This window comes from Geotrypetes seraphini, chromosome 5 (assembly GCF_902459505.1).
Source record: "Geotrypetes seraphini chromosome 5, aGeoSer1.1, whole genome shotgun sequence".
NCBI classification, from domain to species: domain Eukaryota; kingdom Metazoa; phylum Chordata; class Amphibia; order Gymnophiona; family Dermophiidae; genus Geotrypetes; species Geotrypetes seraphini.
The window spans coordinates 145,860,737-145,886,161 of NC_047088.1; the positions used below are offsets into that span (position 1 = coordinate 145,860,737).

At 43.3% G+C, this 25,425-nt stretch overlaps 1 protein-coding gene across 4 annotated transcripts in view; it reads right to left on the reverse strand.

Moving 5' to 3' along the window:
- PARD3B (par-3 family cell polarity regulator beta) overlaps positions 1 to 25,425 on the reverse strand; it is a 1,834,390-nt gene that overhangs the window by 1,116,739 nt on the left and 692,226 nt on the right. For all 4 annotated transcript variants that reach the window (XM_033945029.1, XM_033945028.1, XM_033945030.1 and 1 more), the window contains one exon: positions 5,416 to 5,507. In XM_033945029.1, the coding sequence (XP_033800920.1) occupies positions 5,416 to 5,507 (92 nt within the window). The remainder of the gene's footprint in view (positions 1 to 5,415; positions 5,508 to 25,425) is intronic.

Sequence of the window (25,425 nt, forward strand, 5' to 3'; positions counted from 1 at the left end):
ATAGTTAAGGACACGATTCGCCATCATTGAGTTTTGGTAAAGACGGCGACCAAACTTGTCCATCGTACGGCTCTCCCGGCCTGGAGGGTCGGCAGCGTAAACCTTAGAGGGGTTGAACTTCTTCAAGGAAGACTCAACCACCAAGGATTGATGAGAAAGCTGAGAACTTTCAAACCCCTTTATCGGGATTGTCCGGTAATGGTACTCCAACTTAGAGGGAATGGCTGTGACCACATAGGGGGGTCTCCAGGTTCCGGAGAAAAGTTTGCCGGAGAACATGGTGCAATGCCAAGCGCAGCGCCTCATGGGGCAGATGAGCAACACCCATTTCTGCCAGATATTCCTGGGTATAACGGGAATCAGACTGGAGGTCCAGTTTCAAGGCCCTACCCATGTCAGAGATGAAACGAGCAAAGGAGGAGTTTCGAGAAGAAGACTCATCCTCCTGAGGGGACCCTGAATGAGATCTGGGGGCAGCCAAGAAAGAGGGAGAAATTTTCCTTGAAGCCGGGGCCTCGGAGTCCCATGAGTGGAAAACCAAAGAGGCCCGACTAAATTGTCTGGGAGGTGTTGAGGAATGACCCCGTGCAAGGTGGGCCGGGGAAGACCCCGGATCAGAGGAAGTAGATGGTGAAGCCTCAGAGAAAACAGGGTCGAAGAAGACCCCTTAGAGGCTGGTAGCTGCCTCAATGGGGAACACATACTAGAGTCCAATCGAGGACAAGTGTGTGCCTGTAAGGCTTCGTGATCGGAGACCTGCCCCAATGGGGCAGAGAAGAACGGGGCTTTTTAGGAGGGACAAATCTCAACATAGTAGTGGGGGAAAAACGGCCCCCTGGTCTGGATCCACGAAAAGTCACAGGTTACTCGGGGATAAAGAATTGCTCAAGGGAACCCGGCGAATCTTGCGGGCATGGCCTCGAGATACGAGGGGATGCTCAGGCTGGTCAGACTGAGACTGGGTCGAGACCGAGGTCAGAGGCATCCAAGTCGAGACCGTGGCTCACCACCAAGGAAAGCTGCGTGGTAAGTATAGCCTTAAGCATGTCCTCAAACATAGGCACCGAAACCAAAGGTGGTTGGGTCTTAGGTGTAGCAGTGCGCTCCTTCGGGGGCGACCTCGAGGAAGAGTATTCCCTACGTGAGGAGGCACGCTTAGAGTGATGTCTCGAAGATGCCGATGAGGCGGCACTGACATAAGACTCCGAGGTAGGCTTCTTTGCCGGCACACTTGAGGAGGAAAGAGGAGACTTACCCAAGACCGGAGTAGCAGGAGGTGCTGATGCCAGAGCCTTTCAAGCCGATGGTAACTTCGAGGCCGAGGACTTTGAGGCCGAGGCACCCAACGAGGGCGCCGAGGCCGAGCTCGAGGCCTGTCCCACAGGATCCATGGGGCCAAAGAGTTGGAGAATCTTGGCCACCCTCCTACTAAGAGCCCGCGATTGCAAAGTCGCACAACGGGGACACGACTCAGCGCGATGCTCTGCACCCAGGCACTCCACACACCAACGATGAGGGTCGGTGATAGAGATAACCCGGTTGCACGTAGTGTAGTTTTTAAAGCCGGAACGAGTCCGGGACATAAGAAAAAATACGGCCGCGGCCCCTCGAGGCCAGGCGGCCAGAGTAAGACTGGGTAACCCGGTCAAAAATATACAAAATGAAAAACAAAGGAAAACAAAGACGCGGGCACAGCGACTCAACTGAAACTAACCAAACAAGCCGCGGTGCAAGAGGGACAATGAGATCACGCGAAGAGAGGGAGCAGTGCTTCTGGCTCCACGGAAATCAGAACTGAGGCCACGCTGAGAAGACGCATGCCCTAGGTCGGGCGGGAGGGACACAAATGCATGTGCGATCCAATCGCAAGCTTGAAGGTCTTCAACCAAGTCTGCTTGTGAAAACGTCCGCTAGGGGGCTAAGTCGGTGACGTTACCCACATGTTGAGAATATGCTGCCTGCTTGTCCTGGGATAATACCATACACACTTTTGAAGCTTATTTCAATGTGCACATGATAAAATTTATGGCACCTTCAGTTAATTGGTATTTTAGTATGCATACAAAATTTTTATCAAGACAATTAACTAAAAAGGTTTTAGCAAAGATTTACTGCACAGACCCCCATAGTCAAATAGAATGAAATGATTTTGATGATCATTATGCTTATGAATGAGTGAATTCTGGTCAACAACTACATGTGTTTTAACTTTTGACCATGACGGGGCTTCTCTGGATTTAACAATATTTCACTTGACTACAGAAATACTTTAAAGTAGAGATGATACTACTTATTGGAGTCTAAACCTGATTTTTTTGTTCTCTAAGAGAAACTAAACATACTGTAGCTGGGCCCATTTCATCATGTTGCCAGCAAATGGCAGCTTTAGAGTGCTCAGAGGATAAAAGGTTGAATGCAGGAGCTCTACAGTCAGGGTTAGCAGTTTACGAATATAATTTGAAAAATGCACAGAAGAATTTTGTCTTCTTTTTCTTAACAATTAAAATATTGCATTCCATGCAGATGTGGTTGCCTGTGATCAGTCCAGTTTTCTCCTTGTCCATGGGTGCAAGAGACAGAAGGTTAAAAAATTATGGCTATTCCAAAAGTACATTTTCTACTTCAACAGATTTATGAAAATATTAATGATATATTTAAAAGACACAATTTTCACAAATATATAGAACATAGCAAAGAGGGGCATAATCGAAAGAAACGTCTGAGTCTGTTTTGGGCCTAAGTCACTAGTCACCCAAAGTCAGCAGTGTCTAAAGTCCATTCTCAAAAAAAATGTCCAAAATATTTTTTTTTTCGAGAATCGTCTAACTGTACGGCCAGCCGTTTGATCACCTAGACCGCTAAGTCGTCTATCTTTAAACTCCACTCTCATCCCAAATTTTTTCCAAGTCAGAAATGGCTAGAACAAGACCTTTTGGATGGGGGAGGGGCCAGCCAAGTGATGGATTGGACACCTAGACGTGGCAATAGTAGTGGGGCACCTTATAGGGCACTGCTGCAAACTTAACAAAAAGGGTGCCATATACACATCTCACCACAACTAACTTACAGGTCATGGTGAGCCCCCCAAAACCTACTAGACCCATCTATCTACAACTCCAATAGTCTTCACGGCTGCAGGTAGCATCTGTATGGAAGCACAATAGGGTTTGGGGAGGTTTTGGGAGGCGCACATGTTTCACCATAAATGCAGTGGATAAAGTGGCTTATGGGCCTGGGTCCTCCTCTCTATGGTTCACTTAAGCCACCTCTGTGACACCTCTTAAGCCACCTCTGTGCTGCTCTACTAGGCTTTGCTATGCCAGGTGCTGATGTTCTGGGCAGGTATGTACGTTTTAATTCCGATTTTTATGGTGGTGTGGGGGGTCATTGATCACCGGGGCAGTGTGTGGGAGTCCGTACTTTGGCCCTGATTCTGTATAGGATGCCTGGGAGAGGTGTCCTATACAGAATCGGGCCTACACTAACCCCGATTCTGTAACCAGGGTACATGTTACAGACGCAGGTTAGAGTAGATGCGGCCGCTACACTTATCGTGGCAAGGGATAAGTATAGTGGCCGCCTGTCTGATCACCTGCAGGAGGGTGCCCAACCCCTCCTGCCGGAACGCCGCCCCCGCCTCCCGAAACTCTAGATCGCTGGCAGGAGGATGCTGAACCCCTCCTGCCGGAACACCCCCCCAAACTCCCAATCGCAGGCAGGAGGGTGCAGAACCCCTCCTGCTGGAAAACTACCCCCGCGCCCCCGAAACTCTAGATCGCCGGCGGGAGGGTGCCGAACCCCTCCTGCTGGAATACCCCCCAACTCCCAATCGCCTGCAGGAGGGTGCCCAACCCCTCCTGCCAGAAAGCCGAACCCCCTCTGGACCCCCCCATGCTGACGACCTCCCCCCTGATGACTCCCCTAACATCCCCCCAACTAACCTCCCCCCCAACTAACCTTTAAATGTTGGCCGGCAGGACGAGTCTTGCTGCCGTCCAGCCGACAGGCCCGCCTCGTGGAAATGAGACGGGCCCGCCCCTTCCCGGCCCATCCCCTCTAAGTCTAAGGTCTGACTGGCCCAGGCTCTAGAAGCCTGGTCCAATCAGGCCTTAGGCATAGCGGGTTCGCCCATCCCCACTAACCCTAAGGTGTGATTGGCCCAGGCTCGTAGGCACCTGGGCCAATCAGGCCTTAGGATTAGTGGGGATGAGAGGACTCGCTATGCCTAAGGCCTGATTGGTCCAGGCTACTAAAGCCTGGGCCAATCATGCCTTAGACTTAGCGGGGATGGGCTGGGAAGAGGCGGGCCCGTCTCATTTCAACGAGGCGGGCCTGCCGGCTGGACGGCAGCAAGACCCGTCCAGCCGGCCAACATTTAAAGGTTAGTTTGGGGGGGAGGTTAGGGGAGTCATCGAGGGGGAAGTCGTTAGCATGGGGGGTCCGGCTTTTCAGCAGGAGGGGTTGAGCACCCTCCTGCCAGCGATTGGGAGTTTGGGGGGGGTGTTCCAGCAGAAGAGGCAATATAGGCCTCTAATCCTGCCTGGGGAGCATTTTTTAAAAAAACGTGCATCCCGATTGGCTGATTAGACAGCTGTAGGACGTCTACAGCTGCCTAAAATCGGGACGGCACTTTGCAGAATCAGGGTCTTTGTGTCTGCAGTGCTTATCTGGTCACTTTGGATACATTTTTGCCACTTAGACCTATTCTTACGTGGCCTAAGTTACAACGTTCAACTTCCGTCCAGACAGCCTCGTCAAACTTTTGGTTATACTTGCAGTACGACTAAGTTTAGATCTGTCCAAATCCCGCCTTCACCACTCCTCCTAAAACATCCCTTTTAGCTCTGGTCGTGCAGCAGCATTGAAAAGGCCTAAGTTGTTTTTAGGTACGTCTAAAACCCGTTTCGATTATCGGCACTTGGATGACTTGTCTTTTAGATCATCCAAGTGCCAATTTAGGCATTTTAGACTTTTTTTTTATTATCATAAGCCTCAAAATGTTTTGTAGTTTTATTTTTAATTTCACAAAATGTACTTCTTATATATTAAATGTAGCGAAGAGGAAAACAAATTCAAGTCCATAGCAATGGGAAAAGAGCAACAAAGAAAGGAAATAAAACACACAAAAAAACAGGAATATATCATGTGGCCTAGTATCTAATAATTAACTTTGACCATGTACCTCCCCTAATAACAACTAAAATGCACAAAATTTATTTTTTTCATTATCAAAAAAAGTAGTATAAATATAATGCTACCATGATTCAGCAATGGTAAAAAAAAAGACTCCAAACCAGACTTTACGTATGATTTTGTATGTGTTTGTCTCCATAAACACAGAATATAAAAAGTCTTAGTAAATCAAACTCAAGTTTAGTACAGAACTAATTGTTAGGCTAATAAAGGCACACCTACCTGAACACAAATCTGGACTTTTGGGATAATTGCACTTCTGTCTGTCTTTTACCATCTCTCTCACCATCTTCCCAGGGAATGTTGGATGAATCCTATTAACAGATTTCAAAATATTAAGTAAAACTGTTTCACTTGCTTTCTTTTACATCTTATGTGTAACAAAAGAATAAATATTACTCTTAATAAAAATAAAAAAAAACAAAGATGAGATACTAGCAACAGGCACTCATTTTATTTTGTACTTCAGGCATGTTTTTAACTTTGCACACCAGTTTCCCTCATTTTTTCATCTGCTTCTAGTTTTGAACATCCCAAAAAATAATTTCAGTCTTCTTACAGAAATCTCTCTTGGAGTTATGTCTTTTTGCAGGCAATAAAACTAAAAGGTTTACAAATGATTATTCAACTCTAAGCTGCTGTTACATTCCTTCCCCGTTTTTGCTATTTTTGCCTTATTAGGGCAGGGAGGGGAGCTATCAAACAGAAAAGGCCACTGACAGCAGGTGATGCATTAGCTTTAATGTACTTCACTAGGACCCTCATGGCACTAATGTAAACACAGCAAAATCCATAAAAGACCATCTTGCCTAGAGAGGTCACTTCTGTCAAGTCTCCAACAAGAATAAAGCATGAAGACATAAATCTTCAGCTGGCATGTTGACAGAGAATTAGATACAGAGTGAGATCTTAACCAAATGAATGCAGGTTTTACCTATTTAACTTTTTGCTAAGGGCACATATCCTTCAACCTTCTATTTACTGCTGCCACACTATCTGAAGACAAGTAGTAACGAAGGTATCTGCCACCTAGAGAATGACACGGGGAAAAAATCTGTCCCCGTCACCGCCCCACCATCCTCTGCACCGCCCCGTCACCGCCGTTCCCTTCACCGCCCCGTCACCGTCACCGCCATCCCTTTCACCGCCCCCGTCACCGTCCCCGCTGCATCCATATAAGCCTTAGTACTGTAATATTTAGCTTATTCCTTTCTTATAAATCAAAGTTCCTGCTGCTGAACTAGAGAAAGAGATGTTCAGCTGGCAGGGCTTTGTTTATAAATTTTTATCAACACAACTAATATACTATTTTATCCTAAAGCAAAAAATAAATAAATAAATATAATTTTTTTTTCTACCTTTATTGTCTGGTTTCTGCTTTCCACATCTTCTCATTCAATTCCTTCCATCCACTGTGTGTCTTCTCTCTGCGTCTTCCACTTGCTGTTACTGTGCCTCTCCCTTCACCCCCCACCCCCTCCAATTGGTCTAGCACCCATCTTCTTCCCTCCGCTCCCCCATAGTCTGGCATCTGTCTTCTTCCCACTCTGTCTTCCACATTTCCCTTCGGGGTCTATTCCTCTCCACCCTCCTTCAATGTCTGTCCTATTCCTTTCCACCACCACCCTTCCCTCCCTCCTTTACCATCTGTTCCTTTCTACTACCCTTCAGCTCCTCTCACGTGGCCTATCTATCTACCTTCCTCCCTCTTATTTTCATGGCACGTTACAATGTAATTTGTGCAAGCCACTGGAGCCTGTAAGCTCGGTCCCTGTCCCATCCCCACAAACCATCTCGCTTCTGTGCTATTTTCCCCATTTCTAATATCTCCCCTATGTATCTGCCATTGCCCCCCCCTGTGTCCATATACCATCCCCATGGCATGTCCCCTTTATGTCACTGTCCCTATGCCCCATGCACATAATTTCCCCTCTTTCTGTTACCTTCCTGTGTCCAGATTTCCCCTATCTTCCTCTTCCATACCAGTGTGTCTCTTCTTTTCAACCCCATCTAGCTTTTTTCCCTCTTTCTTCCCCTCCCCCCCCCCTTGCTTCTAGCATCTGGCTCACCTGCCTGTCCTTCCCTTTCTTTCCTGCTGTGGGTTTTTCTTTCCGTCTTCATCCCCTTGGCCCAGAATCCTTTTCCCTTTCACTCCCTCCTTCCAATTTGAGCCGGGAACACGAGCGATCGCACGGTCCCCGCAGCCACCACCCGCCTGCCCAATGGATCCTACTGTTTAGCCAGCTCTCTCCCTTCTCCTCACCTTAGTTTGTAGGTTTTGTTTTTCGGCGACATGCACGCTTTCCCAAAGAGCCGCGCACGCGTGGCTGCTCAGTGTTCAATCTTCTGCTCTGCTACAACTTCCTGCTTCCGGTTGCGTCAGAGCAGAAGATCGAAACTGAGCAGCGGCGGGTGCGCGGCTCTCTGATAGCGTGCGGGTCACCGAAAAAGAAAACCTACAAACTAAGGTAAGGAGAAGGGAGAGAGCTGGCTAAACACTAGGATCGATTGGGCAGGCGGGTGTGTGCTGCGGGGACCGCGTGATCCTTCATGCCTCACTGCGGGGACAAGACCATTCACCGCCCCACGGGCAGTGAATGGCCTTGTCCCCGTCGCCGCAGCGACTGCTAGTTTCCGTTCCCCGTTTCGGCGGGTGACCCGCGGCTAAAATGTGGTGGCCGCGGGTAAACCGCCACTGTGTCATTCTCTACTGCCACCATCATTTGTGATAGAACTTTCATCTAAAATCTCTGAGTAATATTGTGTGTATACTGTTGGCAAATAGCAACTGTTTTGGTTATTGTTGAAATGAATTTTTAAAAATGTTATTTCTCATTTTAGGAAGCATGCCTACCTTGAAATCAAAAAATTGTCAAAAAATTGCAGCTTACTTTTTTTTTGTAAATTTTTATTTATTTTCAGAACTTATACAAGTGCAAACAAAATGTACAATCAGATAAAACAAATAACAGCACTTATCTTCAAACAAATATTAAAACAAAGTACTTTACTCCCTCCCCCCACCCTTTCTGGAGGTGTGTAGATATCAGCAAGGAATTAAAGGTTAATCAATCAATCTTTTATTAACAAACACCTCTAATGGATCCCATATTTTTTTTTAAAATGTTATTATTACCCAATTGTTCCACATTCATTTTTTCGTATCTGTTTATTTTCCACCAAATGAAAAATGTAATCTGTCCCAATTCTTCCAGTCTCCAGTTATCATTTGCATGGCCACCCCGTCATAATCAGAAGAAGTCTGCTTTTATAAACGTCTATTGGATTCTTAGCTTTCAACAATGTTCCAAATAGGACCACATCATAAGACAATGGTATTGAAACCTCGAGTACCATATTAATTTTCCCCCATATTGATTTCTAAAAATTGAGTATCAAGGGACAATAAAACAACAAATGATCCAGTGTCCTTACTTCAAGATGACAGTGCCAGCATATATTAGACTTTGAACTATCCAACTTGTGTAAACGAATAGGGGTTCAAAAAATACTATATAATAGAAAAAAAAGAAGTTTGTCCCATAGATACTGATGCTGTACATATCATTCTCCAAGTCCAAATCTGTGGTCATTGTGACTTGTTTGAGTTTTTTTGTCAAATATTCAGATATTAATTTGTACCACTTGGCGGCCTGATGCCCTTGCAAATATATCTGGACACATAGGACTGGCAAGCTATACTGATTTTTTAAGTTGTGCCATTCAGGAAACCCTTGCTGAATGGCCTGCTTCAACTGCAACCATTTATAACCTTGAGATTTTAAGATGCCAAATGATTGTTGCAATTATAATAAATTTACCATTTCCCCATTCTGAATTACATCATCTTTCTAGAGTATGTATGCCTGCCTGCAACCAATGTTTCCAGAGGATTTTAGACTTGCCGATTTGTATCTTGGAGTTTAATCATAGGGATTGACACATGGATTGTTGTATTGGAGTAGGAGTTAAAGTATTAATGAATTTTAATGTGTTCCAGGTGGGAAGAAGAATAATATTGTCCTTGTATATTCGAGGAAGCTTGATACTCAAAATAAGGCTAAGACGTAATGAGGCTAAAAGGTTACTTTCCAGTATCAACCAATCTGGCAGATTCTCCAAGAGTTCAGGAAGGATCCAATAAATACCCTGACGTAAAATGAAAGACTTGATGATACCTGTAAAAGTTTGGATAATTTACCCCTCCCGCCGATTGTGATTTTTGCAAAGATACTAAAGGCTATTTTCTAGCAGTTTTACCCAACCAAAGAAATTTTGTAAGAATCCCAGTTAATTTTTTTATAAAAGGAACTTTGAAAATAAACAGGTAATTTGGTAACAAACCAAAGGCAAAATCACCATTTTGATGGTTTGGACTCTCCCCCACCAAGAAAGATGTAATGGGTTCCAATACTCACACATTTCTTTGACTTTAAACAATAAAAAATTTTCATTTACTGTCATTGTGCCTTCCAATGTGTTTTGAATCATTATACCCAAATATTTTATACCCTCTTCTTTCCAAAGGAATGGGAATAGGTCAAATAAAGTTTTAACACAATGTACATGCAATGGAAGAACCTCTGATTTACTCCAATTTATTTTATATCCAGAAAATTTTCTGAAACGATCAATCAATTCCAGTAAATGAGGGCTAGTTGGTTTAGGATTTTTCAAATGAAACAAAATATCATCTGCATAAGCTGAAACTTTAAAATCTTGACCTGCATATGGAATTCTCTGTATCTCCTTTGCCTGTTGTATAGCCAACAACAAGGGTTCCAAAACAATATCAAAAAGCAAAGGAGATAGGGGACATCCTTGTCTAACTCAGACATAAACGTTCCGAGAATGTATTATTAATATATAATCTGGCAGAAGGGGAACTATACAAGGTTTGAAATATTTGAATAAATCCAGATCTTATTCCAAACCAATCCAGTGCTTGATACATAAAAGTCCATTTTACTCGATCAAAGGTCTTCTTTGCATCCAAAGAGACAGAGAAGGCTGGATCATCTATTGTTTTTGCTAAATTTAGCATATGAAGTGCCAATCTGGTGCTATTTGCAGAATATATTTTAGCAACAACCGTTTGGTGCATTCCAATCATATAAGGGAGAGCCTTAGCTAACCTCAGAGCCAAAAGTTTAGCTAGAATTTTTCCATCCATATTAATTAAAGAAATAGGCCTGTAGTTTGAAACCAACATGGGATCTCTGTTTGGCTTTGGCAAAACTATTGTTAAAGCTTCTGCCATAGTACCTTCCTCAGTTGTAATTGGTATAATTTAAAAAGATGAGGTAACAATGTTGTTTGAAAACATTTTTTTAAAACTCCACTGTGAATCCATCACTACCCGGGGTGGATCCAACCCTGAGAGACTTCAATGTTGCCTGGAGTTCTGTAGATGATATAGGCACATCAAGTTTTTCTTTTATATGCTCTGGAATTTTTGGCCCATTAATTAAATTAAAAAATTCTCTACCTTCATTTTCCTTATTTGAACATAGCTCAGAATATAAAGCTTTATAATAATCCAAAAATTGTTTTAAAACATCCCCAATGTGGGTGTGAATTTTACCCTTTCCATCCTTATTGGCTGAAATTTTTATTATTCTCTTTTTAGCTTTAAGATAGTTAGCCAATAATCTTCCCGCTTTATTCGAGTTTCCATAATACACAACTTGCTGACAAAACAAATCATCTTTCCTAGCCAATTGTGAGGAAATCTCATTATATTTATATTAAGCTTTCAACAGGGCATTCAAAGTTTCTTGTTCCCATTTCAAAGCCAATTGTGACTCTAAAGTCAAAATTGTTTGTTCCAAATTGGCAAATTCTAATTTACGTAATTTCCTATTATGCGCCAAATATGAAATAATCCCTTATCATTTCCAAAGAGATTTCCTTTGAGGTGTTGAATTGAAAATATTCATTCATTTTTATCTGAATTTCCTCAAGAAAGTTTGAGTCTGCAACCACTATGTTATCATACCTCAAAACAGGTCTATTGGAATCTTCTTCAGTGAACTGATATTCTATCCAAATTCCAGCATGATCTGACAAAAGAATCGGATCTATGCTGGCCTTTGTAACCTGTTGACTTAAATGATCTGAAACAAAAAAAATAATCAGTTCTTGAAAATGATTTATAAACTTGGGAACAAAACAAAAATTACTGAGCATTGAAATGAAAAATCTGCCATACATTCCTTCAATCCACACGTATGTATAAGATTATTTAAACCTAATAATTTTAATTGTTTACTCGGTTGTTTATCCATTATTGGATCTATGACAGCATTGAAGTCTCCAGCTATGATTAAATTAGTCGTAGCCAGTGACAGAATTATTTGTTGGAGTTTTTAAAGAAATCCACCTAATTTGAGTTAGGAGCATAAATATTTAAAAGTGTCAGGGTGAGCCATCTACCCATGGGATCAGCCTGAAAGTTATCAAATACAGCAGAAATCTTCTTATTAATCAAGATTGACACACCTGCCATTATCCCTACTGCTGGTACAAAAAAACAGTATTTAATCCACCTCCCTTCTAATTTGGCTGCCTTGATTGTTGATGTGTCTCTTGTATGAAATAAACATCTGCCTGTTGCTGTTTCAGAAAATTAAGTACCTTTTTCCTTTTGATGGGATGAATAAGTCCATTAACATTTAAGAATATTACATTAAAGCCATTTTATTTGATTACAAAATCTTAAAGAATAAGCCGTTAGTTTCCTTTTAATCAGGACCCTAAACTATAAATCCCCCCTTTCCCACCCCTACCCCATCCCTGTAAATCACATGAAAACAAGTAAGTAAACATATAGGGCTCCTTTTACGAAGCCGCATTAGCGGCTTTATCGCACATGACTTTTTATCATGGGCTAACCCCTGCGCTAGCCGAAAAACTAACGCCTGCTCAAGAGGAGGTGGTAGTGGCTAGCGTGGCTGGCAGTTTAGCGAGCGCTATTATGCACGTTAAACCGCTAACGTGGCTTCGTAAAAGGAGCCCATAGACTAGGTAATCATCATCCCCCCAAGCACCTTAATTTATCCCAAATTAACACTCCATGCTCTGCTAAATAATAATAAGATCAAGTATAAAATCCCTATAGCATATAATTACCATACAATATTAATTCATCTAAGTAATTAATAAACAGTATGAATTACCATTTATCATTGAATGTTTCATTTTAAAGAAAAAGACAAATCATGCATTCTGAGACAAGAACATTTACATGACATAACGGCAAAACCGTTAGCCATGCTCTTCAATCTCTCTCTAAGTACGGGGAGAGTCCCCCAGGACTGGAAAACAGCCAACGTTGTTCCTCTGCACAAAAAGGGTTGCAGAGCAGAGGCTGTGAATTACAGACCAGGGAGTCTCACATCAATAGTGTGTAAACTCATGGAAACTTTACTTAAAGGTAAATTGGACACGATATTGGATGAGGGAAATCTGAGGGATCCCTGTCAACATGGATTCACTAGGGGCAGGTCATGCCAATCCAATCTTATCAGCTTCTTTGACTGGGTGACAGGAAAGCTAGACTCGGGAGAGTCTCTGGACGTGGTGTACTTGGATTTCAGTAAAGCTTTTGACAGTGTCCCGCACCGTAGACTATTAAACAAGATGAAATTGATGGGGTTAGGTGAGAAACTAACTGCATGAGTCAATGATTGGCTGAGTGGAAGACTTCAGAGGGTGGTGGTCAACGGCACCCTCTCTGAGACATCGGAGGTGACTAGCAGAGTGCCGCAAGGATCAGTCCTGGGACCATCTCTTTCCAACATATTCATAAGGGATTTAACCCGGGGGCTTCAGGGTAAAGTAGCACTGTTCGCCGACGACGCCAAACTGTGTAATATAGTAAGTGAAAGCAGTCTCAAGGGTAGTATGACGCAGGATCTGATCATGTTGGAAAACTGGTCCTCAACATGGCAGCTGGGCTTCAACGCTAAGAAGTGTAAGGTCATGCATCTCGGCAGCAGAAATCCATGCAGAACATACACCTTGAATGGAGAAGCACTAGCTAGGACTTCAGAAGAACGGGACTTGGGATAATCATCAGTGCAGACATGAAGGCTGCCAAACAAGTAGAGAAGGCCTCATCCAAGGCAAGGCAAATGATGGGATGTATCAAGAGAAGTTTCGTCAAGCCTGAAGTCATAATGCCACTTTACAGAACCATGGTGAGACCTCATCTGGAGTACTGTGTGCAATTCTGGAGGCCACATTACCGTAAAGATGTGCTTCAAGCCGAGTCGGTCCAGCGGATGGCCACTAGAATGGTCTCCGGACTCAAGGGTCTCTCATACGAAGAAAGACTAGGCAAATTGCAGCTCTATACTCTAGAGGAGCGCAGGGAAAGGGGGGACATGATTGAGACATTTAAATATGTCACAGGACGTGTCGAGGTGGAAGATGACATCTTCCTTCCCAAAGGACCCTCGGTCACAAGGGGGCACGCGCTCAAATTCAGAGGAGGGAACTTTAATGGTGACACCAGGAAGTACTTCTTCACAGAAAGGGTGGTGGATCACTGGAACAAACTTCCGGTGCAGGTGATCAAGGCCACCAGCGTGCTCGACTTTAAGAATAAATGGGACATCCACGTGGGATCACTACGAGGGTCGAGCTAAGGAACTAAGTCATCAGCACCCAAACTTAATGGGGTGGGTCAGTAGAGTGGGCAGACTTGATGGGCTGTAGCCCTTTTCTGCCGTCATCTTTCTATGTTTCTATGTTTCTATGACGTTAGCAAAATAAAAATTATAATTAATTTATTATGAACTTTACTAAAAATATCAGAAATCATGACATACTATTAAATAATATCAGCCATATTCCCAGAAATGATCTAATACTGAGGTGAACAGTTATAGATCATAGTAAAAACACATAAAGAATCTCCTGTTAATTGCCATCAAATGGAAGCTATAATGAATCAATGACACCCTTATAAGGCTCTCTTAATCTTAACCATAGTTAAACTCATAAGTAAACAGCAAATTAACTTTTTTAAAAAATACTAGTCCATGAACAAATAAAAATAAACAAAGAAACTCTAGAGTTAAAGTTAATACATATGGTTTGTTATAATGAATTAAACCCAAATCTCACTACACAAATATTACTTTGATTACCAAAAATATAACCAAATAAACAGAACACAATATTTCCTCCATGAAATAACAAGACAATTTTAAAATACATAATTTGCTATCATTGTCAGTTTATTAATTACTAGTGTTTAAGCCCGTTACATTAACGGGTGCTAGAATATATGGCTGGCTGTCTTTCTTTATTTATGTCTCTCTCCCTGCTCCTGTCTCTTTCTTCCTTTCTTTCTGTCTCTCTCCCTCCTGCAATTTCTCTCTCTCTCTCTCCCTGGCACCCTTTGTCTGTCTGTCTTTTTTTCTGTGTCTCCCCCCCCCACACACTTTCCTTTGCAGAAGCAACAGTGATATTTCCCTTCCCCTCCAAATCCCTGTGAAGTAGTAGCAGCATTTCCCCCCACCCACCCCCATTCCCTTCTCTCCCCCCCACTTTCCTTTGCAGAAGCAGTAGCGTATTTCTCTTCCCCTCCAGGTCCTTGCTGAAGTAGTAGCAGCATTTTCCCCCACCCCCCATTCCCTTCTCTCCCCCCCCACTTTCTTTTGCAGAAACAGCTGTGATATTTCCCTTCCCCTCCAGATCCCTGAGAAGTAGTAGCAGCATTTTCCCCCACCCACACCCCATTCCCTTCTCTCCCCCACCACCACTTTCCTCTGCAGAAGCAGCAGCGGTATTTCCCTTCCCCTCCAGGTCCCTGCTGAGTAGAAGCATTTTCACCCACCCCCCATTCCCTTCTTACCTTGAGCTGCCCTGCTCCGTTCGGCCCCTCCCCCTTTCCTTCCCACGTGCTGGCCTGCTGCGGCTGAAGGTTTTTTTCGGCGACTCCTCCTGTTAAAACGCCCCCCCCCTTCCTGCAACCGCTCCTGTTCAAAGCGGCCTGCTGAGGTTCGCGGCCAGCTGTAACGAACCTCGCAGGCCGCTCTCCAACTCGGTAGCATGTTCCCTCTGAGGCGATCGCGTCAGAGGGAACGTGCTACCATGTGGAGAGCGGCCTGCGAGGTTCGTTACAGCCGGCCGCTAACCTCAGCAGGCCGCTTTGAACAGGAGTGGTAGCGGTTGTTGCGGGAAGGGGGGGGGAGTCGGCGACTTGCTGTGAACAGGAGCGGCAGCGGCGGCAGGACCATGAGCCCTCCTTCCGCCATCCGCCGCCAGCGCCGCTCCCTAACTGGCGCATACGCCTGAAGCCGCGGCCACGGACGGACACAGGACACATCAGGTCCCCACAGGAGATTGGGCAGCCTTTCCTTGCTTTCCCCCTTTGCCACACCCCTTTCCTATGCCTGCTCGTAGGGGAGGGTGTATTCCAGGATCTCGCTGTAAAACTCCGGAGTAATGGCTTCAGTCTCACCCTCCTCCTGCTCGCACTGCAAACAATTTGCGTTTATGCTGCCGAACTTCTTGCCTCCCACCCCCCTTCCCTCCGTCTCCGACGCCAAGAGTCGCCGCCAACAACAGTCTCCACCTGCATTGCCCCCGCCGCGCCACTCACTGGCCCGTCGTGCGAGGAACGGAGAACAGGTTCAGGGCTGCCAGGAGTGAGCCCGGCTGAGACTGGCAGGAAGAGGAAGGCGGAGCAGGTGAGCCGCCACTGCGAAAAACTGTAGTGAGCCAGCCAGACCGTGAGTGCGGGCTGTTGTAAGCTTGCATGTGCACTCTTGCCGGCCACGGACATACGGATCACGGAAGCACGCTGATAGGAGTGCGCATGCGCGAGTTAGCCTTTTATATATAGAGATATCACAATATAGAAACTTTGAAAAACAAATTAAACCTATAGGAAGGGCTTTTAATCTGACTCCTATTAATCATGTAATAGTATTAATAATAATATAAAAAAAAAAAAAAATAAATAAAAATTATATATATATATATATATATATATATATATAAAATCATTGAGTTCCAAGAACTGTAAATGTACCCTTTAATGTCAGACAACTAATAAAGGTAAGGTTGTGCCACAAGGCACTAGCAATTACAACTAAAGCTGGTGTTATCAAGGATAGTTTTCATGTTCATTTTCATGTCACTAGCAAACCAACAGCAACTAGTCAACATAGTAACATAGTAGATGACGGCAGATAAAGACCCAAATGTTCCATCCAGTCTGCCCAACCTGATTCAATTTAAATTTTACATTTTTTTTCTTCTTAGCTATCTCTGGGCAAGAATCCAAAGCTCTACCTGGTACTGGGCTTGGATTCCAACTGCCGAAATATCCGTCAAAACCTGCTCCAGCCCATATATACCTTCCCAGCCATTGAAGCCCTCTCCAGCCCATCCTCCCCCCAACGGCCATATACAGACCTGCAAGTCTGCTTAGTACTGGCCTTAGTTCAATATTTACTGTTATTTTCTGATTCTAGATCCTCTGTGTTCATCCCACGCTTATTTGAACTCAGTCACTGTTTTCCTCTCCACCACCTCTCTCGGGAGCGCATTCCAGACATCCACTACCCTCTCCGTAAAGTAGAATTTCCTAACATTCCTCTTGAATCTACCACCCCTCAACCTCAAATTATGTCCTCTGGTTTTACCATTTTCCTTTCTATGTAAAAGATTTTGTTCTACGTTAATACGCCACTACTGCTCCATAAGGCCCATCAGGAAATCTCCACTGCCTTCTCTCGTGCTATCTCAAATGACTTCTTGAAATCTCCAGTGCCATTTTATTCCAACGAAGCAGCAAAGTTCCTCCCCTTCAATTTGAATCTCCTTCTCCATTGGCTCTCCCCAGGAATCAATACAATTTTCCCTGGAACAGTTTTGTCACATAACAAGAACATAAGAACTGCCATCTCCGGATCAGACCTACGGTCCATCGAGTCCAGTGATCCGCACACGCGGAGGTCCAGTCAGGTGTACACCTAATGTAGTTTTAGTCATCCCTCTATGCTTTTCGTAAGGAGATGTGCATCTAATTTGCTTTTGAATCCTTGAACGGTGGATTCTGCAATAACCTCCTCTGGGAGAGCATTCCAGGTGTCCACCACTCGCTGCGTGAAGCAGAACTTCCTGACATTTGTCCTGGACTTGTCCCCCCTTGGCTTCAGAGGAAACTATATTTAAAGTATATTTAATAAGAACTATTTCATTTCCAAACTTATATATCAGCCAAAAAAAAAAAAAAAAAAGCAACTGGAAATGAAGATTAATAGCAGAATCTACTTTCCATATTCCCCTCTATGTCATCCTAAGTGCTTATTGATAAATTCCTGTAATTTAGTTGGGTCCTCATAATGACTGGTTTGATTATTAAATGTTATTTAAATTACTGCAGTATATAGCAGCCCATATTTTGCTCCCAATTGTCTCAGCTGAGGTCTTATAAGCAGGAACTGCTTTCTTAAGCCATCTGTGACTTTAGCGAAGTCAGGCAAGAAATGGATTTTCATTTCCTGCCACTTTACCGACCTCATTTGCTTAGCGGTAGACAATATATCTAAAGCTTGTTTAAAATGCAATATCCTGAATATCATGGGCCTGGGACTGTTTTGACTGTTCCTCCCCTATACTTTGGCATCTCTCCCTCCCCCTCTATGGTCTGGTATCTCCTTTTCTTCCTTCTCCACCCTCCTACGGTCTTGGCATCTCTCTTTCCTCTCCCTTCCCTGGTCTTCCTTCTCCCTCCTTCCCTCTCTCTCCCCAATTGGGTGCAGCAGCATTTTTCTCCCCCTCTCTGACTCACACACATCCATCGGCAGCCCAACTTTCACAAATCCCTGTTCTTTTTTTAAAAAAACATATTTTTATTGACAGTGAAAAAGTCACAACCATACAGAGTACAAACTCAACATCAGATATGCAAAAATGATCAAATACAAGTGATAGTCAACAAGAATGACAAGCCCATCGATCGAACCCAGCCCACGTATTGAAGGTACAGGAGAACAAAAAGGAATAAAGCACAGCTTAGCTAAGGGGGGGAGGGGCCTTAATAGGACAAGAAGGTGCAATATAGCAGTATATCAAGTACAGTGGCCTTACACCATTTTAAATTAAGTGTCCCGAAAAAGGACCATCCACAATATTCGCCTCCTCAAATACAACTACAACCACGCCATACAACACAACACACAGCCCCACATACACACCAGAACACCCCCCAAAACCTTTCATCCCCTAGGCACCAAAGAGAGTAGATCCTTCTCATGAAGAAACTGATCTTGACTCACTGGATGTCGGAGGATTTGCCTCCGTGGAGGAGTAGACTCCGGGAGGCGAATACTCCGACATCAAATTATGTCCTCTGGTTTTACCATTTTCCTTTCTCTGGAAAAGATTTTGTTCTACGTTAATACCCTTCAAGTACAGTCAAACCTTGGTTTGCAAGTAACCCGGTTTGCGAGTGTTTTGCAAGACGAGCAAAACATTCTCGTAAAACTTGTCTTGCAAACATCACTCCCCCCCCCCGCTCGCAAAGGCCCTCCCCCCCGCACGAACTGGCACCCCCCGCCCGAACAACTTGAAACTTACCCCCCATCTGGCACCGGCACGCAGCCCACAGGACATGCCAGTGCCTCTTGAAGAACTTCCTGCCTCTGCCGGGCCTTGAGCATGCATCTGCGTATGCTCAAGGCCTTTTAATTATCCCTCTCGCCAGTAACAGCACGTAGAGGAGATGTAAAAAACCAAATTATACCAGAGTGAGTAAAGATCAATTTACTTTTTTAATACCTTCTGGCCCAATGGTTTAAATCAAAAATAGAATGGTATGCTTTCTATTAATTTATGAGTCTTTTTGTTTTTTCATTAAAGTTATTTTTGTTGAGTTTCTGGAGGAAGTGATGTCATGATATCAGGAGCTACAAGTCAGGCACCATTTAGAGCCAGATTGTGGACAGAATAGGATGGAATTCCCTGAAGCAGTCATTTGTTGGTGAAACAAGTGCCTTGTTGGATCTGGACATCGGTTCATTGTCTTCACTTCAATGCTGGAAATGTGACTGCAGTAAGATCATTGCATCTTTGGATCGCGAACCTGGCTTACATCAACAGCTGTGAAGATAAGTGTTATCTTCCTGAAGGTTCTTTTTCCTGTTCCCTGTGCACAGTGGTGAAATATTTTCCTATTTTGAAAGATTTCATTTAGAGGAGTTTTTTTGCCTATGATATAGAGTAAGAACAGCTAAAAAAACTCATTGGGTTGCCGTCTGCATATAAAATTAGTTGAGGCTTTTTTCTCTACTTTACTTAAATGGTTTTTCAAAGGATAGTTCCACCACTTGGATTATAACATTTTTGCAACCATTTTTTTGCTGCAGTAATTTATTTAAATGATTCTATCATATCTCCCCTCTCCTGCCTTTCATCCAAAGTATACAGATTGAAATCTTTAAGTCTGTCCTCATACGCCTAATAACGAAGACCATACACCATTTTAGTAGCCTTCCTCTGGACCGACTGCATCCTTTTTATATTGTTTTGAAGGTGCGGCATCTAGAATTGTACACAATATTCTAAATGAGGTCTCACCAAAGTCTTATACAGGGGCATCAATATCTCCTTTTTCCTACTGGCTCTACCTCTCCCTATGTAACCTAGCTTCCTTCTAGCTTTTCCCATCACCTTTTCAAAATGTTTGGCCACCTTAAGATCATCACATACAATCACACCCAAGTTCCACTCTTCCATCGTACACATAAGTTCTTCACCTACTAAACTGTACCATTCCTTCTGGTTTTTGCAGCCCAAATGCATGACCTTGCATTTATTAGCATTAAATTTTAGCTACCAAATTTCAGACCTTTCTTCAAGCTTCGCCAGGTTTTTCTTCATGTTATTCACACCATCCGGCAAGCCTATGCTAATGCAGATTTTGGTATTATCTACAAAGAGGCAACTCTTACCCGACAACCCTTCAGCAATATTATTTATAAAAATGGTAAAAATAACAGGCCCATGAACAGAACCTTGAGGCACACCACAGGTTAACATCCCTTTCCTCAGAGCGATCTCCATTGATCACTACCCTCTGTCACTTTCCACTTAACCAGTTCATGACCCAGCCCATCCCGAGGACACTCAATTAATTTATTAGACATCTGTGTGGAACACAGTCAAAGGCTTTGCTAAAATCTAAATACACCACATCTAGCGCACATCCTCTGTCCAATTCTCTGGTCACCCAGTCAAAGAAATTGATCAGATTTGTTTGACAAGACTTACCTCTAGTGACTCCATGTTGCCTCCAGTCCTGTAATCCACAAGATTACAGAAACTTGACCATTCTCTGTTTTAAAAGTGTTGCCATTAATTTGCTTACAACAGAAGTCAGACTTACCAGCCTGTAATTCCCTACTTCTTCCTTCCATTTTTGTGAAGAGGGACCACATCCACCCTTCTCTAGTCCTCCGGTACCATTCCCGACTCTAGAGACTCATTGAAAAGGTCAGTCAGCGGAGCTACCAGAACTTTCCTAAGTTCCTTCAGCACCCTCCGATGTAAACCATCCGGTCCCATTGCTTTGTCTACCCTTATTTTAGCTAGTTCCTCACAAACACAACCCTCTGAAAATCGATCAGGGTCTATTACTCCTCCATCCCTATTCACCTTTATCTTCTACAGTCCCGCTCCTGGTGCTTCAGACGTGAACACAGAACAGAAATATTTGTTAAGCAATTTGGCCTTTTCTTTATCAGCTTCTACACATTCCTTCTCTTCACCTTTGAGTCTCACAATGCCACTTTTGCACTTCTTCCTATCACTAATTCAGTTTACTCCGCTTAAGAGCACGGATTTTGGACCGAGTCCCCACGTAAGCTTAAACGTAGTGTGCGCTTAATAGAAGTGGGGGGGGGGGGGAGGATGTAGTTAAACCTGCTCATGTGGGCTGCTGGAGCCTAAAGTACAGGAAAGCAATGCCCTACAACATGAGTGGAAAAGGAGCACTCACTTTCCCAGCTGTCCCAGCATTGTGTGAAGCCTAGCCATTGTGTCCAATCTGTTGTGCCAACTGGCTTTCCTCCCAGTCAGAACGTGACTGCATTTAACCGGAGTGAAGGTAACATGTAAGAATAGAGGTGGGACCTTTGACATCAGTGCGCATAAGCGGATTGTGTGCTTATCCGAATTGCAAATATTCAGGTGTTTACGTCCATTGACTTTAATGTAAAAAAAATGGATCGTGGTGGTAGGGTGCGGATAACCGAAGCTTATGTTTAACCGATGTGTATTTAGGTAAAATCGACTGTATATCTAAAAAATGTCTTGTCTCTCTGTTTTACCATGTCAGTTATTTTTTTCTTCCATTTGAACCTTTGCTTTCCTGATATTTTTGCCTGTCTTCCTCTTTCTACGATTTTTTGAAGTTTATGAAAGCTAACCTCTTATTCCTTAGCTTCTCAGCTAATACTTTTGAGAACCAAAGCAGCCTTCTTTTCCTCTTACTTTTACTTACTTGCCTCAAAAAAAGGTTTGTCGCCCTTATAATCGCTCCTTTCAGTTTTGCCCACATTGCCACTCCTTCCAGACATTCCCACCCAAACAATAATTCCTTGACATAAGCCTCCATCCGAACGAAATTAGTTTTTTTTTTAAGTCTAGAACCTTTGCTTTTGAATGAGCCCGCTCTATACCCATCTTAATATTATACTGTACCATGCAGTGATCACTGGATGCCAGATGATCACCCACTGTAACATCAGAAACACTTTCCCCGTTTGTACGCACTAAATCCAGTATGACCCCCATCCTGCATGGGTTCCATTACCAACTGCTGGAACTTCTAGAAGACCCTGCAATAGGGATACCCCAATCAGCATCCGGCATGTTAAAATCTCTTATTAACAAGACTTCCCCTTTTTTTTTAGATATATTCTGAATATCTACTATTAAATCTCTATCTACTTCTTCCATTTGTGAAGAAGGCCTGTATATCACACCAATGTAAATATATTCACCATTCCCTCTTTCTAAATTGATCCACAGCGCCTCTTCCTTGCCCTGCAGATCCTGAAATTGTATGGTTGATCTTTAACATATAATGCTATCCCCCTTTCTTCCTACCCTGTCTTTCCTTTTATAACTACATCCCAGTAATGGTTCTCCGTGAACCACATCTCTGTGATTTCCACTATATCCACTATTTCAACTATATCCACTAACTCCTCTTCTTCCATCACAGCTTCTAAATCCAGAATCTTGCTTCCCATACTTCAAGCATTAGTATATACTGCTTTCCAGATATTGCCCCCTTTTCCCATCCGTGTAGAGGTATTCAGTGATTATACTCACCTGGGAGATTTGATCACCCTGCCCCCACTTCTAGTTTGAAGCCCTCTTCAGTAGATTAGCCAGCCTGCTGGCAAAAATGCTTCTTCCCTTCTTTGAAAGATCCACACCATCCCTGCTCAGCAGCCCTTGGAAAATCATCCCATGGTCCAGGAAGCCAATACGCTCTCAACAACACCATCCACATAACCACACAATCCTTTCCAGGATGTGAGCTTCTCTGCCCTGGCCTTTACCCTCGACAGAAAGGATGATCAAGAATACTGACTGCTCATCTGACTGCTTCACCTTCTCTCCCAGAGCCATAAAGTCACTTTTGATATGTTTGCAGGGGTACCTGGCAGTATCGTTAGTGCCAATGTGTATGAGCAGCATCAGATAGTAGTCATCAGGATTGATGAGTTTTGGAACACTCTCCATAACATCTTGGATTATGGCACCAGGTAGACAACATACCTCTCGTGACATCATGTCTGGTCTGTAGATGGATGCTTCTGTACTCCTTAGAAGGGAATCACCAACTACCACTACCTTACGCCTCCTAGTGGTCACGGATCCAAGCTTTGGTCCTTCCACTCCTTAGGATGCTCTCATCTCCTCCACTTCCAGGACAGCATACCGGTTCTTCAGTTCAAGGGCGGGGGAGTTACTGTACCAATCTTGCAGTGCTCCCTAATCTGAGTCCAGCTGCCTTCCCCCAGCATAACTTCTTCTCCACTGCTGGAAATCTTTGACGCCTCATGAACCATTTCATTGATGTACCTCTCATTTTTGTGGATGCTTCTTAGTCTTGCCACCTCCTTTCTCAGTTCTTTCACTTCCTTCATGGGAGATTCAAGCTTAAAACAGCTTGTACCCTCTGCCTGGGTAACATTTTCTGGTTGATTAATTCTGACCACAATTCTCAACTTCCTCCTAAGAGAATGGCATGAAAGAAGGAAAACAAAAAACTTCCAAAAAGTAAAGCAAATAGTCTCTTGACTGCCCTGGTTCAGGATTTACACTCTTCCAGCCTAACAAAACTTGTAGGCCCTGTTTCCATTGCCATAGCACACAGAAAAATAAACCTCAAAAAGAAAATAAAACTTTTCAAATTCAAATTTCAGTCTTCCTAAGGCACACCCTCCTAGCTTGCCTCAATAGCATACAAAATTCACACAGTTCCTGGTCATGTAATGAAGCTCATAAAGTCTAACAAATGCTCTGCACTACCCCAGCACAGCAGAAAAGAAAAAAAATAACTCACTTCCATGGCTTCCAAATTAGGCTGCTCAGAAGTGTCCATCTCTTCCTTTTGTTCAGAATTAGTTTCCCTGCTCTGGCAGCATGGATTCATCCCTCGCCACCATTTCAATGTCCTCCAGATGCTGTGCTTCAGGAGGTTCTAGAAAAGAATCTGTTTCCTCAGCCTGCTCTCCCTCTGAGTGAAGCTCCCAGTCTTTAGCTTGCTTGTGTGTGCAGGGGCCACGCCTAACTCTGCATGGTGGAGGGCTGAAACTCAATTCTCCTGAGCTCTTCCCATGCTTAGCCAACAATTTCATTAAGCTAGGCCTTAAAGGGGCCAGTCCCTGTTTCCTAGGTAGTTTCCTATATGTATTTAATCCCTTGTGCCACTTTGTACTCAGAGTAGATCTCTCGCACAGGGGCTTCAGTGCTGCACTGGTCATCTCTGGTGGTCTTTAGGTCTGAGTGCTTAGGTGTTTTAACTGGCCCAAGGTCAGTATGAGTACTGGACTTGTGACAAAGTTTAAATACCAGGTTCCAACAGGGACCATTTACAGCAATAGTTTCAGGATCAGAAGACCTCTTTAGTCACCAATATGAGTTTGAATTAAATAATGTGGAATTATTTTTAGCCTTAATCAACAGTTACACAAACCAATTAGTAGCAGCTGGAAAGTAAAGGTGTTTACATTGAGCTAGTGCTAGTGTTAACAACTAAATGTGTTTTAGAGTCTGCATAGCAAAGACAAAGAGCTCAACTGCAATTAATTTTCAAGTGGCTGAAAGCCAATTTAATATCACAAAGAGTAAAACTAATATCATAACTTAGGAATCAATATAATTAGATAATATATCAGCAATATTCAAATTTAAGTACCATTCAGAGAAACAAATACCCCTCGACTTCAGTGTATTAATACTGAAAGAGCTTGAGTGGAAGACAGGAGATAGCACAATGGATACAATAAAAAACACAAAGCATTTCTGTTATAAGTCATTAAGGGCCTCTTCTATCAAACAGTGCTAGCAGTTTGTAGCATGGTGAGCCATGCAGAATGGCCCGCACAGCACCAGATGCTCATAGAGCATTGAAAGCAGTGTGGCTCTCTGTGCTATAAACTGCTAGCATAGTTTGATAGAAGATGTCCTATGTGTCTGTGGTACAAAATGACAGCTTGCTGACTATCTATGAGAAATGAACTGGTGATCTTATTGCACCTTATTCCACATAAGACAAAAAAACTAAACTGACCCACTGTTTGACAGACTAAGCAGAAAGGCCAATAACCTAGGAGGCATTAGTTAATTAAACTGAATTAACCATTTATACATAGAGCTGGTCCCTCCAATAGAATTTTAGTAAATTTGTCAGGCAGTGTGTAGAACCTTGCATTGGTACCTCCTGTGATATGTTACTCTTTAGACTAGCAGTAAAAAATTAATATTTTTCATTTATGCCTGGCACCTTTCACAAAGAACTAAATTCATTTCATTCCATAACTCAAGTCAGTCCTTTACTCTTCTAAAGGCATAAAAAACTGCAATTAAAGAATTCCCTAAGTTACTAAATGTGAACACAACTAAAAACATAAGAATAGCCTTACTGGGTCAGACTAATGGTCCATCAAGCCCAGTAGCCTGTTCTCACAG